Source organism: Odocoileus virginianus, chromosome 5 (genome assembly GCF_023699985.2).
Source record: "Odocoileus virginianus isolate 20LAN1187 ecotype Illinois chromosome 5, Ovbor_1.2, whole genome shotgun sequence".
NCBI lineage: Eukaryota > Metazoa > Chordata > Mammalia > Artiodactyla > Cervidae > Odocoileus > Odocoileus virginianus.
This window is the reverse complement of record NC_069678.1, coordinates 642,507-665,431: the sequence shown is the minus strand read 5'-3', so window position 1 is coordinate 665,431 and position 22,925 is coordinate 642,507. Positions and strand designations below refer to the sequence as shown.

At 45.0% G+C, this 22,925-nt stretch overlaps 1 protein-coding gene across 4 annotated transcripts; it reads right to left on the bottom strand.

Moving 5' to 3' along the window:
• Window positions 1–7,373: 7,373 nt before the first annotated feature.
• BCL9 (BCL9 transcription coactivator) lies at window positions 7,374–22,922 on the bottom strand. Of its 4 annotated transcripts, none has more exons than XM_020898617.2 (7): window positions 22,838–22,922; window positions 21,581–21,897; window positions 19,962–20,151; window positions 18,913–19,012; window positions 12,828–15,069; window positions 11,339–11,599; window positions 7,374–9,742 (listed from the first exon to the last, which is right to left on the bottom strand). In XM_020898617.2, exons 1-7 carry the CDS (start codon window positions 22,888–22,890, stop codon window positions 8,625–8,627), a joined length of 4,281 nt encoding a protein of 1,426 aa, XP_020754276.1. In that variant the 5' UTR covers window positions 22,891–22,922; the 3' UTR covers window positions 7,374–8,624. The 4 variants fall into 4 exon arrangements, with proteins under 4 accessions (XP_020754276.1, XP_070323309.1, XP_020754282.1 ...); XM_070467208.1 differs by having other exon boundaries at window positions 7,374–9,706; XM_020898623.2 differs by having other exon boundaries at window positions 21,803–21,897.
• Between the last annotated feature and the right edge of the window lie 3 nt (window positions 22,923–22,925).

Below are 22,925 nucleotides of genomic sequence, written 5' to 3'. Positions count from 1 at the left end.
AGAGCAGGGTGGGGCCATTTCTGACCACTTCACTGTTGTATCCATAGTTCTTAGCTTTGTAGGTACTCATTAAAAGATTAGATAAGACAACTAATTGCTTAATAGGAAGATGGAAAGTATGAGCTGGATGATAGTAGACTTGGGATTATGAAAGTATGCTTAAAATACTAATGAATTACTGAATTGATGTCAGTCTAAAGATTAGCTCTGACTGTAAAACTCTTAAAGGAAAACAGGGAGAAAGCATCATGACTTGGGCTTTGGCAATGATTTCTTGTATATAACACCAAAAGCATAGGCAAGAAAAGAAAAAAATAGGTAAGTTGGACATGATCAAAATTTTGTGTTTCAAAGAACACTATCTACAGCAAAAACGTAGCCTATGGAGTGGGAGATACAATCATGTACTGGATAAGGAATTGATACCTAAAATATATAAAGAACTCCTACAACTCAACAGACACAAACAATCAAATTCAAAAATGGAAAAAGGACCTGTATAGACATTCCTCTAAAGAAAATATACAAATGGCCATAAACACATGAAACAATGCTCAACATCACTAGTTATCAGGGAAATGCAAACCCAAATCACTTCATACCCATTAGGATGGCTATTATTGTAAAAAACAAACAGAAAATAACTAGTATTGACAAAGATGCAGGGAAATTGGTACATTCTTGGTGGGAATGTAAAATAGTACAGCCACTGTGGAAAACTATGGCAATTCCTCAAAAAATCAAGTTTAGAATTACCATATGATCCAGCATTTACACTTCTGTAAGTTGATGAAGTTGACTTACATTAAAGACTAAAGAAAAAAAAGCTAAAGGGAAAGGAAGTTAAAGCAGGGATTCAAACAAATATTTGTTTACCTGTGTTTATAGCAGCTGTATTCACAGCAGCCAAAAGGTGGACGTAACCGAGTGTCCACTGCCTATTATATACAGTAAAGTCAGAAAGAGAAAAACAGATATTGTATATTAATGCATATTTATGGGCTCTAGAAAGATGGTACTGATGAACCTATCACAGCTTCTGTATCCATTCATCTGTCAAACTGAATTTTTCTTGTTTATCACTTGTTCACCAGCACCTAGCACAGTACTTGCATTCTGAAAGCAATCAGTAAATATTTGTTGAATGAAAGGAAGGAAGGATCATACAAAATCTTTCCTGGCCACGCAAACTCACATTGATCCTTCCTTTGGTTCTTGACTTCGTGGAGTAGGTGAGATAGAATAAATAAGTACCATAAAGGACACAAGTAGGATGTTGTACTACAAAATGATGGTGTGTGTGTGTTGGGGATGGGGGAGTGCTATTTTGTTGGGGTAATCAGAAAAGGCCTTTCTGAGGAGATGAGACCTTGAGGATGTGAAGGAGTCAGCCACTGGGAAAGGGGAAGGCCAGAGTCAAGAGCATGCCAGTACAGAAAACCAGTGTGTATAATTGCAAGTCCTGAGGCAGGAGGAGTGTGGCACATCAGAGGTACTGGCATTAGATTGGTTTGACTGGAGCATGGTGAGTGTGAAGAGAAGGGCATGAGGTGAAACTGGAGAATGCCTGGGGCCTGGAAGGCATTGTTAAAGATCTTAGATTTTATATGAATTATATTGGAAAGCCATTGGAGGGTTTTAAGGAAGGAACTGATGTCTATGATTTAGACACTTTTTAGGATGACTCAGGCTACTCTGTGGAGAACAGATTGAAGGAGAGCAAGAGTGGAAGTAGCAGTTAAGAACTGAATGTAATGGACCATGTGAAAGATGGTGACTTCATCTGGAAGGATGGAGAGAAGTAGATAGTTTTAAGGTATTTCTTGGCAATAGACATAAAAGTATTTGCTTATGGTTTTACTGAGGAGTAAAGGATGAAAGATGACTCCTATGTGACTGACATGATAACTGGATGGATGGTTATATATCATTTACTGTGGTGGGGAAATAGGGTATGGAGATTAGATTTGGGGGAAATGCAAAAGTTTAGGACTTAAGTTTGAGGTGCCAGCAAGACACAAGGCAGTGTTGAAAATGCCAGTTGACTGTGTCTAGAACTCCTATGGATAGGCTGAGAGGGAGATAGAAATTCTAGACTTACAATTATACAGATGGTATTTAGTGACTTGTGATTGGATGGATTAGAAAAGTAAGCAGAAGGCCCAGAGCCGAGCCCAGGGCATGTTTGTATACTGATGGGAATAATCTAAAGGAAGGGGAGAGGTTAATAATGCAGGAAGGGGGTCAGAGGCATGATCATGAGACCAATAACTACATTCTATATGGCCCTTGTTTTGTTGTTTAGGGGCTTCCCTGGTGGCTCCAGTCTGTCTTTATTAGCTAACTTAGTAATTATTTCAATATGGACTATGAACATGAAATATGGTGATGCTGAGAATAGAATGTGGTCCTATTTTCCCATTATTGCTAGTGTATGTCTCTTCAGTTAGCTGTATGTTCCTTGTAGGCGGCTGTTATACTTTCCTTTTACTCCAATGTGCCCAGCACAATGCAGGATAGAAGATAAATGCTCAGTGCTTCTTGTAAGGCCCTTGCTGAAACCACGGATCCTGGTACATAATGCTAAAGACTGTTTCTTTCCTGGGCCAAGCGATGCCTGCTTCATACTTCGTATGGCTGTGATTCCTGTTTTTCCTTATTGTTATTATTACATTTAAATCCTAATGGTTATATTTTAAAACTCTTGCAGACACTAAGCATAAGAGAAATAAAGAGATCCCAGGGATTGTGTAGCTTCCTTGACAAGGGAAAAACCAACTCATCTTTTACAACAGTGTACTGACATTTCAAAACTGGCATTTAATTATTTACATATCTAGTATATTAAAAGTATGTATACATTTGTATAAGTAAATCTGTGTGTGTCTGTATAAAAATTTTTAATAGCTCAACTACTGACAGCTAGAATAGAGAACTTCACCAAAGCTTGGGAGACCTCCTTTTGTTTGGAAAACAAAATAAATCACAGTAATCCATGATTCCCTGTAACCAAATACATTTTGAGTGAACGCACTGGTGATGACTCAGTGTCTAGCAAGGTGCTGGGCCTGGCCAGACTGTGTTTGGTGCTGGGAACTGGGCAGCCAGAGGCCAGCGGCCCAGAGCTCATAAAGCACATCCAAACAGCACATGCTTAGATCAGGCTGACTCAAGGGGGTGGGTGGGAGCTCCAGGGGAAGAAATGCATGTCGAGCTGTGGGGTTTCTATGTGGGGAATGGGGAAGATGAAAGCTCCTGAAAGACTGGCAAAGAGGAGAAATAGGCTCCCAAGAGTCTTCAACAGAACTTAAGCTGTGGAAAAAAAAATAATCTTGAAAAGTTAAATCCACCCTGGACAGTAATTTTGTTTGTTTGTTTAGTTGCTAAATTGGGTCCAATTTTTTGCAACCCCATAGACTGTAGCCCGTCAGGCTCCTCTGTTCATGGGATTTTCCGAGCAAGAATACTGGAGTGGGTTGCCATTTCCTCCTCCAGGGAATCTTTCCTACCCAGGGATCGAACTGGGATCGAACCCGCATCTTCTGCATTTGCAGAACCTGCTGAGCCACCAGGGAAGCCCCAACACTAATTAATGGGACACTAAATACCATTAAGATTTCTAAGTCCCTTTCAGTTTTGACCCTAGCTCCAGCCACAGGACGAAGGAAGAGGGAGGCTAGCACAGAGCTGTGGGCAGGCTGTGCAGTATGAAGATCCAGACTTCCCAGAATCACGCATCATATCCTGTCCTGTCCTCCCTCTGCCACAGGGCAGACCTGAACTTGCTTAGGGCTGGATTGTGCTTTGGAACTCCAGGGTCCCTCATAATTGCTTCAGGCTCTGAGGTGGGGCTTTGCAAAGGAAACCTGAGTTCTTGTATGTTTGATGAAATAACTGGATTTTTTTCATGCTTTAAATATGTGTGAGGCACTCATTTCTGAACCTTCTCTTTATCTTCTTTCTGTGATCATCTACTTACCCTCTTCCCCAGGCAGTGTTGGTTGCCAAGCACAACTAAACACTGGGCCAGAAAGTTAACAGTTGAAGTGTGGTTACCTACAGGCAGAAAACAGATCCCGTCTATTACAGTAACCCAGATAAGGAGCCATGTCAGAGGCTTTGTTATTTATCCAACCCTTAGAGTGTATCTTCTTTTTAACTTAGTTTATTATTTAACTCCTTCCAATATAAAATATTGGGCCACAAACTGGTTTCTGTGCTCTATAAACTGTTTGCTTTAAATGTGTCATTAAAATTTTACCACCAAATTAAGCTCCCTTGACTTTTCTTAAATATGTGTTTGTGACTTTGGAAAATATGAGTGGTCTGGGTTAGAGAAAAGAAAGTGGCAGTAGGCTCAAGTTATTAAGCAGCAGAGGAAATATGATCCAATTTGATGTTTTTTAAAGCAAGAGAGATGAGTCTGTGAGTTTAAAGATTTTGTAGAATAAACAAGTTTTTGCAAAATCTTCCTACGGTTCTCTTACGCCATCCCCACCCTGTCCTCCACACCCAGCACAGTAATCTTTCCGCAGAACCTATCTGATCACCAGATTCCCTTGCTTAAAGCTGTGAAGTTCAAACTCCCTGGGCCACCCTGGGTTCTCCCATGACCTGCTCTCTCTGAGCTCATTTCTTCTCTCCACCTCCCTCCCTTAAAGAGCACCCCCATTGCAACAAGTAAGCCTTTGCTGCTCCCCTGTTTAAAAGCCCACCAGCACCCTCCACTGGGAAGTGCTTCCTCCTTCAAGAGTTAAGTTCAAAACCACCTTTCATGGTGGTTTCCCTGGGCCTTCCTCTCTGGTCAGTGGCACTCAGCTGGCACTTTCCCTGTGGTAGCGATCAGAGTATGGAATGTCGATTTACAACATGCGTTTCCTGGCCCCTGTCTTAGCGCAGTTCTTGACACACAATGGACACTGTCTAAATGGTTGCTAATAAATGAATCCTTGGGTTAAATACAGCTTTCCTCTCCCCTGAGCACTTTGAAGGTACTCAGAAAAGGAAAAGGAAGTGACTAAAGGGTAGACGGTTTAAATGGAACACAGCACCCACCCTGTCTGGGGTCACCCCTGGCCGCTGGGATGGAGAAAGGACGAAGAGAGACTCGGATCCCAGCACTGCTCTGGAGCTGCGGAGAATTCTCTTATTGCTCACAGGGCCAGCTGCTGCATTTGTGGGGCCCAGTATAAAAATGGAAATATGGGGCCCCTGCTCAAAGATTATTAAGAAAGTCAACACGGGACAGCAGAGCATTAAACCACTCTGGGGCCTGTGCAGCTGCCCCAGTGACGGAAGTCGTGTCATGATCACAGCATCTAGAAGTACAGGAGAGTAGGGAGGATAGGAGAAATTTTGGATCAATTTTTTAAAGAATAGCTTTAAAATATATAAAATTGTTTTAAAAACATTTTTCTTGCCCCTTCATAAGGCGTCTCCAGTTTTGTTTGCTTGTTTTCATTTACAAGTGCAGATTCTTTTAAAAAGTAAATCACTTTGTTTCACATTATTTTAAGGAAAATACCCCATATGCTTCATTAGTTCCTACGAAATGCTATGATCCACAACCTTCCCACTTAGCCTGGAATGAAGCAACACATTATTGCACTTCCTTCATTTAATCCCAAAATTTCAGGAGGGGCAGGGGGTGGGAGAGGCTGGCTTGGCTTTCATGGGATTATGTTAACACAAAATATTTTTATCACCATTTTGTGGATTTTTTGAAAAAACCTTGCATCATTTATTCTTCATGCAAAAGCATCCAATCTGCCAAACGTGACTTTATTTCATAGCAAGATTAGCAAATTGGAAATTGTGACATTTAAACCCTAAATGAAGTTTATCATATCAGATGGATCATGATGAAATGTATATGGCTAATGTAAATGAATGAAGATTTATGGTCTTTTCAAAACCCAACTACTTTGAAATGGTTAAGTTGATTTGCACTGCTGCACGTCCTCCAGGAGGGGACGACATGCAGAGTGCCACATATCCAGCCTCTCCCGGTGGGGGTCCACAAAGCTCCTTCCTGCCTTTATCTCCCTCCTTGGGACAGAAGCAAAGGGACCACACAGCTTCAGTGACCACAGCACTATGAGATGCAACAGAGAGTGGGACTGCCCATGAAGCCAGACCAGCGGACCAACACCAGGTCCAGCCTTCCTTTCAGAGCTCTCATCTCGCGTGCCCCACCCTTAGCTGTTTCCCTGTTCTTTTTTTACTAGTTCAAAGCCTAGAGGACCTAGGGATAGGGCTTAATCCCTGAAACAAAATCCTTGTACTCTAATTTCTCCACAACATAAAATTTTCACTGCTTAGGTTCATCTGTAAAAATCCGATTGTGTCAGAATTCTTAAATCAATGAGCTCAGTATTCTCGTCTCCAGATGAGATGATTTACTACCTGCTTCCTATGGCCCTTCAAAAGTTCGCAAGAGAACACATGTAGGGTGGAGGTGACTGGTAGAGGAGGTGCTCAAATCAAATCTCACTCTTGTGGTCTGGGGTTCTTGTGTTACTGAGAAGACAGGATTGCTGAGGGTAGAAGAGAAAGTGACTCTCAAAAACATTTCACGGGAGAGAAATGTTCATAGGTCAAACTCAGACTGTGGGTCTCAGAGCCCAATCTGTACAAGTCTGTCTGCAGACGACTGCACCTGCTGCTCCTCACTTACATTCCCTCACCTGAGAAGAAACACGCACACAGACGCCCACTTGCTCAGCTGAAGATGCCTGTAACTCAGAAGAAATACATACACCAGAAGAAACCTAACTGCGCAGAAAACACAAACGGCCGGTCCCTTAGACGCTCACCTTGCAGGACTCACGCTGATGCGCTGAAGGTGTGCGCGTCGAAGTGAGCTGTGTAGCCTGAGCAGGGCTGGCAGAAGGGGACTATGGATAGGCAGGGAAGGGGGGAGGCAGAACGGACCACAGAAACCACATTTGCACACACAGTAATAATACGTTACTTTAACAACCTCCACGGGCATTTCGTAGCTTTACAAATGACTATAACTTTGGCCTTCTTAAATATTTCACACCATTACACTGGCCCTCACAAAAATTCCTAGTAAAGGCCATGAGCTGCCTCCAGAGATGAGGCCATGGGGACCAGGGCTGTTCTTCTGCCTACACCTAAGATTTCATGCCTGAGACAGGAACAGCACTGGATCAATCTACAAGAGTAGTTACTCCTCAACAGCAAGCAGTACGCTTCATCTGCAAAAGCACTTTTCTATACTTTCCCTAACTTTCACCCTGTCGATCAAGTCTGATACAGTGGTGCTACGTTTCTGGGTCACATGGCAACCACTATGCCTAATACTCAGCAAACAGGAATCCAAATGGACAAAAAAAAAGGCAATCCAATTTTGTAAGAAACAATATATTTTATTTTTCTGACACCACAGCTCTGGTGAGTGGTTTTGTACCAAATTTAATGGAGGTTACACAGAACGTTTTACGCATGGGAGGGGGAGGAAAGGGAAGGACCCACAAAATTAAAAACAGAAAAACAAAATCCTGGATAGCTTTTAGCATCTGTTCCACTCCCACATTAATAAAATTCACTTGGGAATTCCTAATAAAAGGAGAACAGAAAACAAGGTGGGCAGGGAAGGGGTAGGATGGGGAAGAAAAGACGAAGGGCAAAGAAGACCGTCGAGCATCCCAAAGACAGACCCTTCCCTCCTGGAGCCGGGACAATGCTCGGCATGGAAGGTGAGGCTTGCTTAGATTTATTTCCCCAAAGAATCACCGTGTATTGCAGCTGCCAAAGGGAAAGAGAGGAGGGAAGCAGGGGGTCACCAGTGAAGGACACAACAGGGGGAAACTCACTCAACCAAGAGATGGGGAAGGAGAGGGGAGGGAAAACGAGAGAAAAATGTGCAGGTGGGTCTGTAGGCTGGGAGAGGCAGACAGTGCTGAAGAGCACTTAAACTGAAAAACAAATGTCCTAAGCGTCATTATTTTTAAAAAGAAAAATCTCCCCCTCCCCCCACCCCTCGCTGAACTTAGTTCCTTTTTTTGTGCTTTTCATTAATACTCTGCTCTGAGGTTGTAGTTTGGTTTTTCTATACACTGGAGTTGAAAGAAAATAGTCCAAAGGTCTGAAGATGGATTCTCCACCTAAAGTAAACAGCCCAGCATTCCTGTTCTCCTCTTGTCCCAAAGACTAAAGTCTCTGCTAAAATCCCTTTTACAATATAGTACAGTACACAAAAAAAATAAAGCCCCAAGCAAAAACAAAACCAGAAAAGAATCCTGGGAGAAGCCAAGTCCAAAGGACGTAAACATACAGAGAACGGTGCAACACGTGACCCATGGCGATTCTCAAAGCACGGCTACAGATTCCCAAAAGGAGGTGCCATCACGGGATACCCAAGTCCACAAAAATAATTTTTAAAAAATAAATCTTAAAAAAAACACACCTGTTGATTAAATGAATAATTTGTTTTCAGATAAATCCATACATTCTCGAGTTCCCCCCGCCCCCAAAGCAGCCCTTGGGTCTCTGTTCTCCTATTGCATGACCGACAGTGCTCCTGGAACGCCCTCATAGCAGCTCTCAGGACCTGGAATCTCATCTCAACAAGGATGGGCACATCCAGTCTTAGCAGCTTAAAACATCATGTTTCCTGGGTTGCCAGGTCCTTGGCTGAATCCACCCATGCCCACGTCAGCGGCCATGCCCCGGGGCCTCATCTGTGGGGGGATCATGATGTTCTGTTGGGGTCCCATCATGCCCTGCATGGACATCATCATGCCTGGAGAGCCCACAGGCCCAGGGTGAGTGTAGAGCCCGGCAGGCCCCCGATCCTTGCCAGGAATCATGCCCACGGCAGCAGCGGGATTGCTCATCAGGGTGGGCTGGCCGGGCATTGTAGATTGTGCTGGTGACATCATCCGATGGTGAGGTCCCATCATGCCTTGCTGGAGAAAGGCTGGTGGTCTCATAGGGTTGTGGCCTGGCATGGACGGAGCTGTCCCAAGAGGGATGTCTGGAGTTCCCACGGGCCCCGGACCTCCCATGCCAGGTAATGCTAGTCCCATTCTGGGGGCTTGTTCTCCCATCATCCCCTGCATGTGCGAAAACCCAGGTCCAGGACCCTGGGGCTGTTTACGGCCTGGGACTTCCCCTCGAGGGAAATATTGCAGTGTCTGGCTAGGCTTCTCAGATGGGATAATGCGAGACAGGTCAAACTCAGGTATTCCGGTGGCTCCAGGTCGGATGACCTCCTGTAGATCTGGGTCTGTAAACACTGAAGGCATGCTGTTTCCCAGGACAGCGAAGGAGTCAGGACCTCCCGGGCCTCCAGGCTTGCAAAGTGCTGCATCTGCTGAACTTTGGGGCAGGTTGCTGGGGCGGCCAAGAGGCCCTTCTCCTGGGAAGCCCATCCCTCCTGGGAAGTTGCCCTGCCCCCCACTGGGGCCATTGTGAGGAAACGGAACCTGCTGTGGAGGAGACTGAACTGGAGGGAAACCCTGGGGAAAACCCATGCGTCCTTGAGGTACCATTGGAGGCTCCTGGGACCCATGCCCCATGATAGGATTGTGTGACATCAAACCAGGCCCCATTGGGACTCCATGAGGAGGTATGTTGGGTCCCATGGCGTTCGGAGAGGGCATCTGATTGGAGTGAGAAAGTGGCTGGGTCATTCCCATTGGGCTGAGGGTTGGCATTGGAACCACGGGGTTTGGACCTGAAATTCGAGGATTCTGTGTATTAATGCCCATTCCTAGAAAAATAAAGATATCAAATGAATCAATTTCACCAAAATAACTCAGAAAAACTATCATAAATCAAATTAACAAAAAAAGTGACTATGCATCAAATGTGCATGGGACTCGGCTGAGAAAATACACAATGCACAATCTACCCTCAGGAAGGTTATAACACATTTTGGGGCACACAAACCAACAACTCCACAAGACAATGTATTACTGAACTTTAAACTGTACGACATATACGTATATAGAAGACAGCTAGAAAGTCTCCTGAGTGAAAAGTTACAAGTTAATACACAAATGAGTATAGACTTCTTCATTGGAGGTATTTAATTCAGAAGAAAACAATTTGTCTACATGACCTGTAGTACAATCCTTTTTGGAGAAAGAGGATTCATCAGTCCTACAAGTCCAAGAATCAGAAGTAATAGCAATGAGGAAACCAAATAGGCCTTTTTGAACTGATATGTATGTGGCATCACTATTTTATACTGCCTTACAGGGAGAGCATTTCAAACTCTAGATTATATAAAATGGTGAAGAAAAGCATTTCAAACTCTAGATTATATAAAATGGTGAAGAAAAGCTAACTTTTAATGGAAAAGAAAAACACAGAGGTTCTACCATGGCCTCTAGGACATTTAAATATTTGGTCTTTCCATGAAGATAACCACCAAGTATGGTAAGAATGATGGTTGTCCAATCCATGGAGCATGCCCTAACCTGATTGATGATAAAAAGCATTCTTAACAAATCAGAATGGAACTGGAACCAGAAACCCATGGCTGAAGTTATGGTCTCTTTGTTGACCACCTTTGCCCTCCCACATCATTTCCTGTTAGTGAGATTTGGGGAGATGGGAGGTGTAGGAGTGAAGGAGAACAAAATGAGGAGGGAAGGGAGGAATTTTATTTTCTCTCTAGGCCTAAAGAAAGTGCTTCTCTAGGAAGCAGGGGTTTTCCATTGTCAGAAATTCTGTGGCTGCTTGCCCTTTCAGGAAAATAGTTGAGGACTCAAGACATTCCTAGCTGAGCTGAAGTTGCTCAGTCGTGTCTGACTCTTTGTGACCCCATGGACTGTAGCCCCCCCAGGCTCCTCAGTCCATGGGATTTTCCGGGCATGAATACTGGAGTGGGTTGCCATTTCCTTCTCTAGGGGATCTTCCCGACCCAGGGATCGAACCCAGGTCTCCCTCATTGTAGGCAGATGCTTTACTGTCTGAGCTACCAGGGAAGCCCTAAGACATTCCTATTAGCATATTAAAAAAATACTGCTTTCAGTTTCGCTCCAGGAGGAGCCACCACCTAAAAATAAGTGCATTGAGGTACACAGAAGCATCAGAACTTCTGTAAGAAAATGACAAGAACTCTAAAAAAACTTGCTTTCTTATCCACAAACACAGAACGAAATAAGCTAATCCAAAAAAGTGTTATTCTCTTCCTCTAGACAAGACATTTTAGTTTTACTGAAACTAACTCAGGTGGTATACTTTTTCAACCTGCTGAACGTCAAGCTTATTGAGGTCTACAGATATCAAGAAAATACCTCAAGACGTTTTTCTTTTGTCAACAGCAATAGGGCCATATCCTATCTTCCTGATTTCTTACCTGGCATATTATTCATTGATGGCAAGTTGGGAGAACGAGCTGGAGGGGAGTCATCATCTGAGCTGGCCACAGTCTTGATGGCGTCGTGGTATAACGGGGTAGAACTGGGCATTGCAAACTTGGACATTCGAGACATCATAATAGACAGTGGGTTCTGGGAAAGGGTCGGCTCTGGAGGCATGGTGTAAGGTGTACTAGAGGGAAGACTTCCCGGGATACTCACAGAGGCAGACTGGCTGGCTGTAGGAGGTGGGGGGCCACCTAGGAGAAGAAAGCAAAATAAAACAGGGCAGGGAATTAGATTCTCCTGAAGGTTCTTGGGCCTGTGATTATGAACTAGCAGGGCCAGGAATGAGACAGATGAATGGGACAGTGTTATTAGACCCAGGACATGAATCATCAGTCATCTAGTCAAGCTCTGTATGTGTGCAGAGGGAGGTGGCAGCGTGCAATGGAGGTGACAGCTCAGCAGATGGGAGGACAACGCACCAAGGATGCGTGAGGAATATTAGCTAAACTTGGGAAAACCACGTCTCACAAACAACTCCTTCACTGAAAACAATGGGAAATAAGTGGATCTCTTACCCTTGCCAACCACAATTCAGAATTCGCCTCTGGTGTTAGTGTGCTTGGAAGCCAGACGAGCCATCCCACCCCAGGTACTGACCAAAGCACCCGACACATGCTCCTGACTGATTTCCGCCACCAAGATGTCTGCACTCAAAAGGTCCGAGGGGGCCGCTCCACTGGACTGCTTTATAGAGAACAGCTACCCAACGGAGAGACACACTTTAACCTGGTAGGACAAATCTCCTATCTCATTCTGATTCTAGTCTTTCTCAAGTGGAGACAGCACAGACCTAGTATTTACACTAGGTGCTCATCTACTGACTGCCTCTGGTCCTATTCACAAAACCACCATCATCAGTGAGAACTTCCCCCAGGAAGAAAATACTAATAAATTGCAGCAGATCTGTGAGAACAGCAGTCTACCAAGGAGAAGGTTTTGGAAACTGTTTCGATGGTCGACACATATTTACGAGAACCACTCAAGTCTCTCAGCAGTCTCCCCTCTTTGCTTGGGATGACACTCACACTCTCTTAACATGAAGGCAGACCTCTAAAGTGAGTGGGGCTGGTGTTTAAAGGAAACACATTTATCCACTGTTAAGACATTTTATTCCACCAATGTGAGTTCCCTGTGCAAATGTAAATCGTTCAGTGAAATGATATGCATTTCTCATTCTCCTCCCAGTCCTATTTCATAAACATATTTTGCACTAAAGCCCATGAATCTTCACCAGGATTAGACACTTGAGCATAACCCCATGGGAGTACCAACTCTGCACCTTGCCACAAATATATCCATCTTGGCAAAAGCCCCCTTCTCTGGCTGCATAATCAGGACACCAGTTTTCTTAAAGTACGTAAACCAGGCTTTCACAATCTCTGGCTACAGGTGCAACTGTGAAGGTGAGAATATACTGACCTGACTCTACACTTGCCAGCATGGCAGGGGAGGCCATGGTGAGGGGTGCTTTGTGGTTTGGAGGGATCCCAGGACTCTGAAGGGGAGGTTTTGGAGACGAGGTCCATCCAGGTGATGGGGCGGGAAGTGATGGAGACTTGAGGTGAACAGGCGAAGCAGCAGCAGACCCCAAGACGGGCGGGGACTTAATGGAAGCAGCGGCAGCTGGGCCCGCCAGCATGCCTGCCAGCTGCGATGGAGTCTGGGGGGACTTGAGGTTCCCCGAGGGTGAGCCCAGCATTGGTGACTGGACTTGGCGCATCGTGGGGGATTTCAGAGGGTTGATGCCTGGGGAATGCACCTGGCTGCCTGCCACAGATATCTCCACGGGCTTCCGCCCCAGGCCGCGCTGAACGGGAGGAGCTGTGTTGAGGCTAGTGGGGTTATTGGAAGGGTTGAGAGGTAGTGGTGGCATATGACTGAGCCGGCTGTTAGTCCTTTGGTCGGGCCCCATGGGTTCTCTGAGATTCCGCAAGCCACTGTTGCTGCCTGGACCCTGAGACATGGGGAGGAACGGCCTGGGGCCCATGCCATACTCTTGCTGCGGGTGCTCGCCGAACGGCAGGGGCACCATCTTCTGCTGAGCAGGCAGCATGTCTGCGCCAGCCGCACGGAGCTTCAGCATTTCCTCGGGCCCCGCCCCAGCCTCTCTCATCTTCTGAGGTATCATCTGAGAGTTGGATCCCATGCTGACATTTAGACTGACATCTCCCTTCATCCCACTGGGAACCATCCCAAACTCAAGTTCCCGGCCTGGGCCCAGCTGCGGGGGCATTCCTTTCGGAAAGTCACCCCTGGAAGGGCTCAGTGGGCCCTCCACTGGTATTCGCGGGAAGATGGGGTTATTCCCTGGCTCCACGTGGCGCTGGGAGCCTGGGATCATCCTGTTCATCTCCATTCCGGGCCTGATGCCTTCCACGCTCATCCCCGGGGGCAGTCCCAGCTGCTTCTCTGCCAGCTGTTGTTGAAACATCTCTTCAGACAATCCTTGGGGGTTTGGGAAGCGCTCCCCTCGGCCAGGACCACTGAAGACGCCCTGGCCAGGCGGGAAGTTTCGACCGTCTGGGATTTTTGGCACATCGTCTGGCCAGCTGACTGCAGAAAGGCCTGGTCGCGATGCCGGGTTGGGGACATTGGGCCCCTCCATCTCAGAATTCATCATTCCCGCAAATCCAGGGAGGCGCATTTGGCTCCCTGGCATGTTGGGGTGGGGAGCCATGGCTCTCGGGGGCAGAGAATGCGGCATGTTGATCCCGTCGGCAAAGGGCTCTGCGCCCCCAGGCCCCCAGGCCTCGCCAGGGGTCATCTGGTATGGAGGGGGCGGCCCGCGGACCACCGCCCGCGGCCCGTGCTGATGGACCATCATGTCCTGGAGGGAGCACTGCTGCACAGCCACCTGCTCCTGCTTCCTCCTCTTCTCTTCGTAGAACTCCTGCTGCAGTTTCAGCCATGCTATCTGCTCAGGGGTCATGTGATCCAGGTGGTCGGGTCCAATGGGCCCAGACTGGGAGTTCATGGAGGGTGGAACCATTTCATCTGGAGAAAAGGGCACATCTCTGTGTCCTTGAGGGCCAAACGGAGCCCCCACGTCTGTCCGGGGCCCAGGTCCCTTACCTAGGCTTTGGGATTGAACCATCATGGCCTGTATAGGCCCTTCTGGTTTTTTCTGAGGTCCATCTAATACCCCAGTGTTCTGCTGGGGTCCCCCACTCTGTCCTCCTGGGAATTCCTTCTCATCGGGGAAAAGCATTCGCTGGATATCTCTGAGCGTTTGTAAGGAGCGCTCCCGGTGCTCCAGCTGCTCCTGAGAGAGTCCATCAGGGTTCTCCCCCAGTGTGGGGGGCTCGCCACTGGACACTGGTGGAGGCGGGGGGGCTTTGGGATCTGCTGAAGAGCTATTGCTCCCCTGGGAGACAGGGGTCACGGCTCGATTGTTGGGCGTTGAGTTTGGCCCGGTACTGTCTGGGGGCAGTGGAGTGGAGCCGGCAGGGCTGCCGACAGAAGGGATCAGTTTGTTTTCTACCCCAGGACTGTCTCGGTCCAGGGGACGTGGGGGGGCGGCAGGCTTGGGTGCTGGTGCCGGAATGGGGGGAGTTGGCTGCAGCCTGGTGTTCTGGGAAGAATTCTGGTCCTGGTTGGCTGGAGCTGGGGGCTGTTGTGGGAGAGGTTTCGGATCATTTCGAAGGGCAGATATCTGTGTGTTCTGAAGATAAACGAGATTTTAAAAATCATTGGTAAATTGAACAGAAGGGCAATGAAAAGAGCATGATATGTTATAAAGGACTGGTCCCAGCCACATAAATCTACACTGACCCTTGCCGTAGAAACTGCTCATGTACAAACCCCATGGACGTGTTGGTGGTATAGTGGTGAGCATAGCTGCCTTCCAAACCCCATGGACATGAAGATATTTTGATTTTTTTCCTCACACTTTACTGTCAAATGGTATCCTCTTCCCCAAGCTGAAGATTAGGTTTCAATAACTTTATGAGCATGCCAAGGGAAAGCCACTCTGCTAGAGTGAATACATCTGAGTATCTATTTCGAGGAACAGGTTTGATATCACATGTCTACTACGTGTTTCTGATTCAGGGAGAGATTAGTTTCTCGGTATGTGGGAGGCTGTACCTAACACCTTTTTCTTTCCCTGAAAGTATAAATGGGTATGCAGACTTCTCACTGTCAATCAAAGAGTCTGATGTTTTAAACTGAAAAAGAAAGTCCTTGTCACTTCCAGCTCAGTGCTCTACCAGCCACAGGCGGCAGGTGAGGCTGCTCCACTTCACTGTCTCCCCGGGCACGGTGACTAGTGAAGCACTCCTCTCCTTTAGTTTCCAGGGGGCCTGACAGCTCTGATTTCTGTTTTCAGTCTGTGATCACTGATTCCATATTTGATAAGAACTTGCACATTAACTGCATAAGATAATCTGTAGGCAAGAAACATCTGTGGAGAAATCTGAGGCTAGCTCGTGGTGTCTCTTGATCTGTTCTTTCCAATAGAAAGCACATGGCCCTTTCTACAGGCTGAATGAGTGTCTTCTTATTATTTATTAAGTACCAATGCCACATTTAAGTCCTGGGTAAAGGCAGGCTCACCTGTAAGAGGTGACATGGATGTTGTCAGTGTTTGGAAGAGGGATATAAAATGTTCTGCATCTATGCCTTGGCCCTGCTGGAAGTTAAGGGTACTAGAGAAGGGCGGTACTGCAGAATAGAAGGGCCCAGCCTGCCAATCCTCAACAGATCTCAAGAGCTGCAGGATCCCTTTTTGATGTTCACTTCCTTCTACATGTTCACTTAATCCAGTCTGTACTTCCAAACCCCTAAGGCTCTCACTTACATCCCCACCTACTCTCTGGAATGTTTCTCAAGGTACAAATTTATACAGAAATCACTACATGTATCCCTGAACACGAACAGCTCACATTCTGTGGACATGTACCTAAATGCTCCATGTGCTGGTATTCTCCATGCATCTCTGCTGCAGACCCAGACTGAGGTGGGCAGACTGGCTGAACCTAGATGACTCTGGACGTCAGCGTCCTCGGTGTCTCTGACTACATAACTGGAGTCTGGAGGTCACCTTAATTTTCTCTCCAGAGCCAGTTTACGTTTGGTTTTGTTGGCCAGGCTGTGTTTGTGTTAAAGGTGGATACTCATTTCCTATAAGGGTGACTGTGACAGAAGAAATGGTTTAGTACCACTCTTTTTTATTTTAGATTTGGAGCAATGGTGATGGGACTATTCCCAATACCCTCGTTAACTCCTCTTCTGATTTCATTTTAGTACTAGAGGAGGTGGAGGTAAAAACTGTATGAAGATCTGTCATTAAGTCAATAAAACGCCAGTTTGAGCTGCAAAGTGCCCTATATATTCCAGAACAATATAAAACATAAATACTTTTAAATTAAAAATAGTATACATTTATATATAATTATATATAATATATATAATTATAATTATACATTTAAAAATATTATATATGTACTTCTTCTACCCTTGATTAGTGGAGATACAGGGAGACAGGAAATACCTTTGCTTGGTCTAGGAAAGCTCAAGCCCTGCTATGTGACGGGGAAGTATCCTAAGTTCTCATACAACATGGGCAAAACGTTATCTATTCTATACTCAACTATCACTTCAGTCATTTAACTTTTCCCAGGTTTAAGACTCATCCCAGTTTTATAGTTTATGCTTCCTGAAATCAGAGACTGTGTCTTGAACATCTAGTGTCCCCACAGCACTGGGTGCAATGCCTTGACAATCTGAGACACAAGAAATACCTTTTGGTTCAATCTGAGACACTACATATATTGAAACAACCACTGCATGAGTGTTCTAATGTAGTTTACAGCAGGTGCTTAAGTTCCAAAGAGGAAACAAACTAACATTAACTATAATTTTGAAAATATCAAACAATTAAAAACATTCAATGGTTCTCTCACTCTGAAATAAATAAGAATCATTCTGAAAGTCACTGAGACTCTAATTATGGAACTATCAGCATGTACTCCAATACTGTAGGGTGGCAGTAAACCGTTTCTTCTGTCACAGTCTATAGGAAACCAGTGTCCACCCTTAACTGTCGTTTTTTCTCTGTTCTTTAAGTAACTCAAGAGTATGTATTATTTTTTTTTTAATGCAGGGTCTGAATTCAGAATTTCCCAGAGATGGCCACATTAAGGAAATCCTAAAATATCCATATGTCTCCTTTTTTTACTTTGCACCTCTTCTCTTCTAGTAACTCATCAATATATCAGCATGCTAGCAGAAAAGGCCAGTGTGATGTGCCTATAACTACACAACTAGGTTAAAGGCTCAAAATGTAGCTGATACCAAGATTATCTCCCTACTGAACCCTCGTGGATTGTTGGTGGGAATGTATACTGGCGTAGGCACTATGAAAAACAGTGGGAGATTCCACAAAGAATTACAAATACAACTAACATATAATCCCGCAATTTCACTCCTGGCTATTTATCTGAAGAAAACAAAAACACCAATTAGAAAAGGTATCTGTACCCTTATGTTGTTCACTGAAGCATTATTTACAATAGCCAAGATATGGAAGCAACCTAAGTGCCTATTAATAGATGAATAAAGACTATATGGTGTACACACACACACACAAACACACAATGGAGTATTACTTAGCCATTAAGAAAGAATGAAACCTTGCCATTTTCAAAAACATGGATGGACCTAGAGGGTATTGTGCTAAGTGAAATAAGTCAGAGAAAGACAAACATGTGGAATCTAAAAAAACAAAGCAAATGAATAAACATAACTAAACAGGAACAGAGTCACAGATATAGAGAACAAACAGGTAGTTTAAAGAGGAGGGGGGCCATGGGAGGAGGACATAAACAGGTGATCAAAATTGAGAGTACAATCTTTCAGTTACAAAATAAATGAGTAACAGGTGTGAAATGTACAGTCTGGGGGATATAGTCAATAACTATGTGATATCTTTGTACAGTGATACATGGTGACTAGACTTATGATGATCACTTTGAAATGTATAGAAATATCATTTCACTATGTTGTATACCACAAACTAACACAGTATAGGTCAGTTAAACTTCACAAACAAGCTCACAGAAAAACAGATTAGATTTGTGATTACCAGAAGTGGGGGGACTGGGAGAGAGGGAATTAGAGGAGGGCAGCAAAAAGGTATAAACTTCTAGTTATAGGATAAGTAAGTACTAGGAATGTAACATATAACATGATAAATATAATCAATGCTGCTGCATGTTCTACGTAAAACTTAAGAAAGTACACCTAAGAGTTCTCATCACAAGGCAAAAAGAAAGTTTTGTCTCAAATTTTGTATGTATATGAGATGATAATCATTTTGTAATGTATGTGAATTAAAGTATACAGTACAGTTGGCTGTACACTTTAACTTATACAGTGCTGTCCATCAACTACATCTCAATAAAACTGGAAGAAGGAAAAAAGACTGTCAGTGAATTCACCATCTCCCATCTTTAGAGTCACCTTATAACCTTTAAACCATTATTCCACTTCTAAGATGACATACCAGAGGGGCTGTGCTTCTCTCTGTCTTGCTGTTAGAGATGTTCTGGATGTGGAAAGAGACGATAGTTTCAACCTGGCCCTTTAACACAGCTTCTGCAGCCCTGCAGAGAGAGAAGAGATGCACACACTAGGACTTGTTTCTATTTCACTGACTGAAATTCTAAAGCATTTTAACCCCAGACGGAACTGGTGTGAGACAGGAAGAAGTATAAAGAACCACCAGCAAAGTCCAGTGAGAAGAAATCAAGATAAAAACGCTTTCATTACTTGTCTGTCATTTACTGTAACTCTTCTGAAATTTAAAGACAGCCATTAGCAAATCTCAAAAGAGGCATTAAAACCCCCCAGGGATTTTTTCCTTTAAACCCATCCACTCTAGTAGGTGTTTTATAGAGAATCCTAGTTCAAAATCCCAACCCAAGAAGAGTAAAATGAATTCTCACACCTTATCGTAATTTAAGGTTGCCAAGATTCACTCTATATCTTAATTTTAAAAATGTCAGATGAAAAGTCAGAAAACTATGTAGTGTATATTCACATTTTAAATAAACAAATATCCAATGATGCATCTGTCTACTAGAAACATGTACCAAAACATTCATAATAGTTATCTCTATAAATTCTTGAGACTTTTTATTTACAGTCTCTAATTATTCTAAATGGACATGTATTACTTATGTATGCCATTTTAAAAGAATACTGAGCTGCAGAAAAGTGTGTACTGGCCATTGATCCTTTTCCTGTTTAAAAAAGTATATATACATGTATATGTACAAGCATGAAAAGTTTCTCTGGAAGGAAAGCCAAGGAACTACCACCAACGGTTGCCTCTGGGAGTAGGGGCGTGGGGGTTTTATATTTTATTTTACCACTTTCTGTAGTGTTAACCTTAAGTAATAATACAAGTGGGCAAAAAAAGGTCAATCTTCAAAGGGAATAAAAATTCAGATGCCCCAACACGCAAGCCACACCAGCTGTCCATCAACTACATCTCAATAAAACTGGGAGAAGGAAAAAAGACTATCAGTGAATTCACAGCCATTAACTTACTTATTAGCCATCTCAGTAGAAAACACATACACCACTTTGGCAGGAGTCTTCTGAGCAGGTGTGGGCTCTGGGGCAGTAGTCTGGCCATGGGAGGGGGTGGAAGACCTGGGGACTGTAGCATTTGATGGGGTCATTGAGTGTGGTGTGTGTTGGGAATCCTGGGACTTTATGTGGTCGGCAGAATTACATTCTAAAAAAATAAAAAGAAGATTCATGTTATAGAAAGTATAAAGCTTTCTTTTTATCTGCCAGCATTTATAGCATCATAATGCAAACACCTTGAAAATTTCAAGGAGGAAGTACCTTGCTAAGAGGAAATTCTTCTATTCGTAAAAATACAAGTACACTTCTCCCATTTAAATGACTAAGTACAAAGCGCTCTTCCCCACCTCCTTACTGCTCTACTACACATTCTTTGAAAAGTGTGAAAGTGTTAGTTGCTCAGTCGCATCCAACTCTTTGTGACCCTGTGGACTGTAGCCTGCCAGGCTCCTCTGTCCCTGGAATTCTCCAGGCAAGAATACTGGAGTGGGTAGTCATTCTCTTCTCCAGGGGATATTCCCGACCCAGGGATTGAACCCAGGTCTCCTGCACTGCAGGCAGATTCTTTACCGTCTGAGCCACCAGGGTTTAGATATTAGCATAAATGTCCCTCCTTCCTGGAAACCCTTTTGGAACCTCCTGGGCTGGATGTCCCTGCTAGTTAGACCCATAGCCCCCTAACTTCCCTTACTTCAACATTTATCAAATTTTATTGTAATTTTTTAAATGATCTGTTATCTAGGTGCATTTAAACCCTTGAGGATAGCAACTGTTTCAGTTTTGCTGATCATGGCACCGCCAGCACCCAGCATAGTGCTGGTGCTCAAAACAGGCCCCCCACAAACAACCTGAAGAAGACAGGAAAGACAGGGGAACCATTACCCAGGTACTCATTTCCAATTTGGGTTGGGGAGTCACCGTTCCGCTCCGTGAATATTAGTTTCACATTCCGGCCTACACAGTTACGACGTTCATTTTACACTAAGTGAGGGAAAACCTAAGGGCACGGCCACGGTCCCGTCCCCTTCCTGGCTCTCTCCACTGTGGTGCCTACAGGATCTCTACCACATGGAGCCCCTCGTTCCTGCCACGGTGAAACTGGCTGGGACGATCTAGACTTGTGCCAGGGTGGCCTCTTGTACCTACAACTGGCAAAATGGCAGCCAGAGTGCATGCAACTCAAGTCTTGAAGGACTAATTTCATGGAGAAGAGGAGTTGTCAGAAAAATTGCTCCAGTGTGGGCTCTGGCATAGACAAACTGGAGTTATTGGCTGACACTCAAGTACACAAAAGCACAGAGAGCAGGAACATCCCTAAGTCCATGGTTAGGGTTGTGCAGCATCCTCAAACACTTGCATCCTCAAGGGCAAGAACTTAACAAGGTCGTTCCAACCTATTCTTCAGTTCATAGGAAAATGACCAGAAAGAGTTCCATCTGAAACTCCGAGAATGCCTGGATCCGATTCCTACTCTCCCCATTTGGCTACTATTAGGCTCTCCGGCATCCGTCCATGTCAGAGGCCCTCCCTCAGGAATACCTACTTCCCTCTGAGTCTCAAAGATCTTATAGACATACCTTTCATGTCAGAGTCATCGTTTGGAGTCCCAGGATCTCTCTGATCAAAGGAGTCGGCGGAAATACTTCGCTCCCTTTTCCCCTTGCCCTTGGCACCATTTCCAGCCCCATTCTTCAGCCCCATGCTCCCACCTGGGCCAGGGAGTGCTTTAGGGGTATGGCCCCCACTCTTGGAGTCACAGGGGGATGGCTGGGATTGGCTGGCTGAGCCCCCCTGTTTACCCTGATTGGAGAATTTGGAATCCAGCTGGGGGTTTCCAGATGGGGACATCACTGTAGGGGGACGGACCATCACCTCCTGCTTTGACTTAGGGCTACTAGAAGAGACAAATAACAAAGGGAGATCAGACACCAGGCAAGACTGGGCAGCACAAATCAGAGAGGTCTGATTTCAATCACACGTCAGGGAGACCTGGACAGCTAAAGTAACCACCCCACCTTTCACTTAAGCCGCTTGCTTGTTGCCTTCTCCCCATTCTCAGAGCTCTCAACAGAGAGGAGGATTTGGGCAGAGTGGCCTGTCTCGTCTCGGGAACCCTAGAGTCACATGGGAACCTATCGCTAGGGTTTCTGTCAATAAAGGACAACGGTTTCTATGTACATAGAGAAATGACTCTCACACTAAGACTAGCTCAGAGTAAACAAACAGACATCGTTAAGATCAAAATACTACCCACCCCTCGGCTGATGAACAAGGAACAGCTGTAACAAGAGACTGGCTTCCCTGCTGGAAAATACAAGCAGGTCTGGGAGAGTGTGAGGAAAGCCGCTGGTGACTGGCAGGTTAGGGAAACCCTCCAGGACACTAATCACCAAATAAGTATCACACCAGAGCAGACACACTAACCACTGCCTCCAGGGGCGGAGGAAGAAATTCTTTTAAGGCATCAATTTTGTGGAACAGAGGAAAAAGCTTCACAGTGGGGGTCAGGGGCTGGTGTTTCAGTTCTAGGACCTTAGGCCTCCTCAACTTTCCAGGTCTCAGTTTCCTCCTTTGACAAGTTTAGCACGTTGTACTGGATGGTTTTTAATGTTTTGTTGAGGGGAGCTGTAATGAGGAGCAGTCAGGTAATGATGGACAAATGAGTAACAGGAGAACGCTAACCTAAACTTTGACTCACTATTCTATCACTGTCTACTTGTGTCTTTTTCTTTTCCCATTTGGGTCTCATGATTCAACATACTGTTCCACCAGTGAGTGTTCAGGGTCCACTATGATGTCCCCAAGGGGCGGTCAGGCCAGGCCCTGAGGCTCACCTCTGTGTGTTTCCTGACGGAGAGTTCCTCACTTTAGGGTTACTGGAATGCATTGATTGAAATCCTGAGCTCGCAGCCACAAACAGGG

What these genes read in the sequence shown, in the direction of transcription:
- BCL9 (XM_020898617.2), bottom strand. Translation starts at nt 22,890, where the DNA reads ATGCATTCCAGTAACCCTAAAGTGAGGAACTCTCCGTCAGGAAACACA. An exon ending in CCGTCAGGAAACACACAGAG is followed by an intron (nt 21,898 to 22,837) that starts GTGAGCCTCAGG and finishes TGTCTCTTCTAG; the next exon opens with TAGCCCTAAGTCAAAGCAGG. An exon ending in GCTGGCAAGTGTAGAGTCAG is followed by an intron (nt 11,600 to 12,827) that starts GTCAGTATATTC and finishes TTCTTCTCCTAG; the next exon opens with GTGGCCCCCCACCTCCTACA.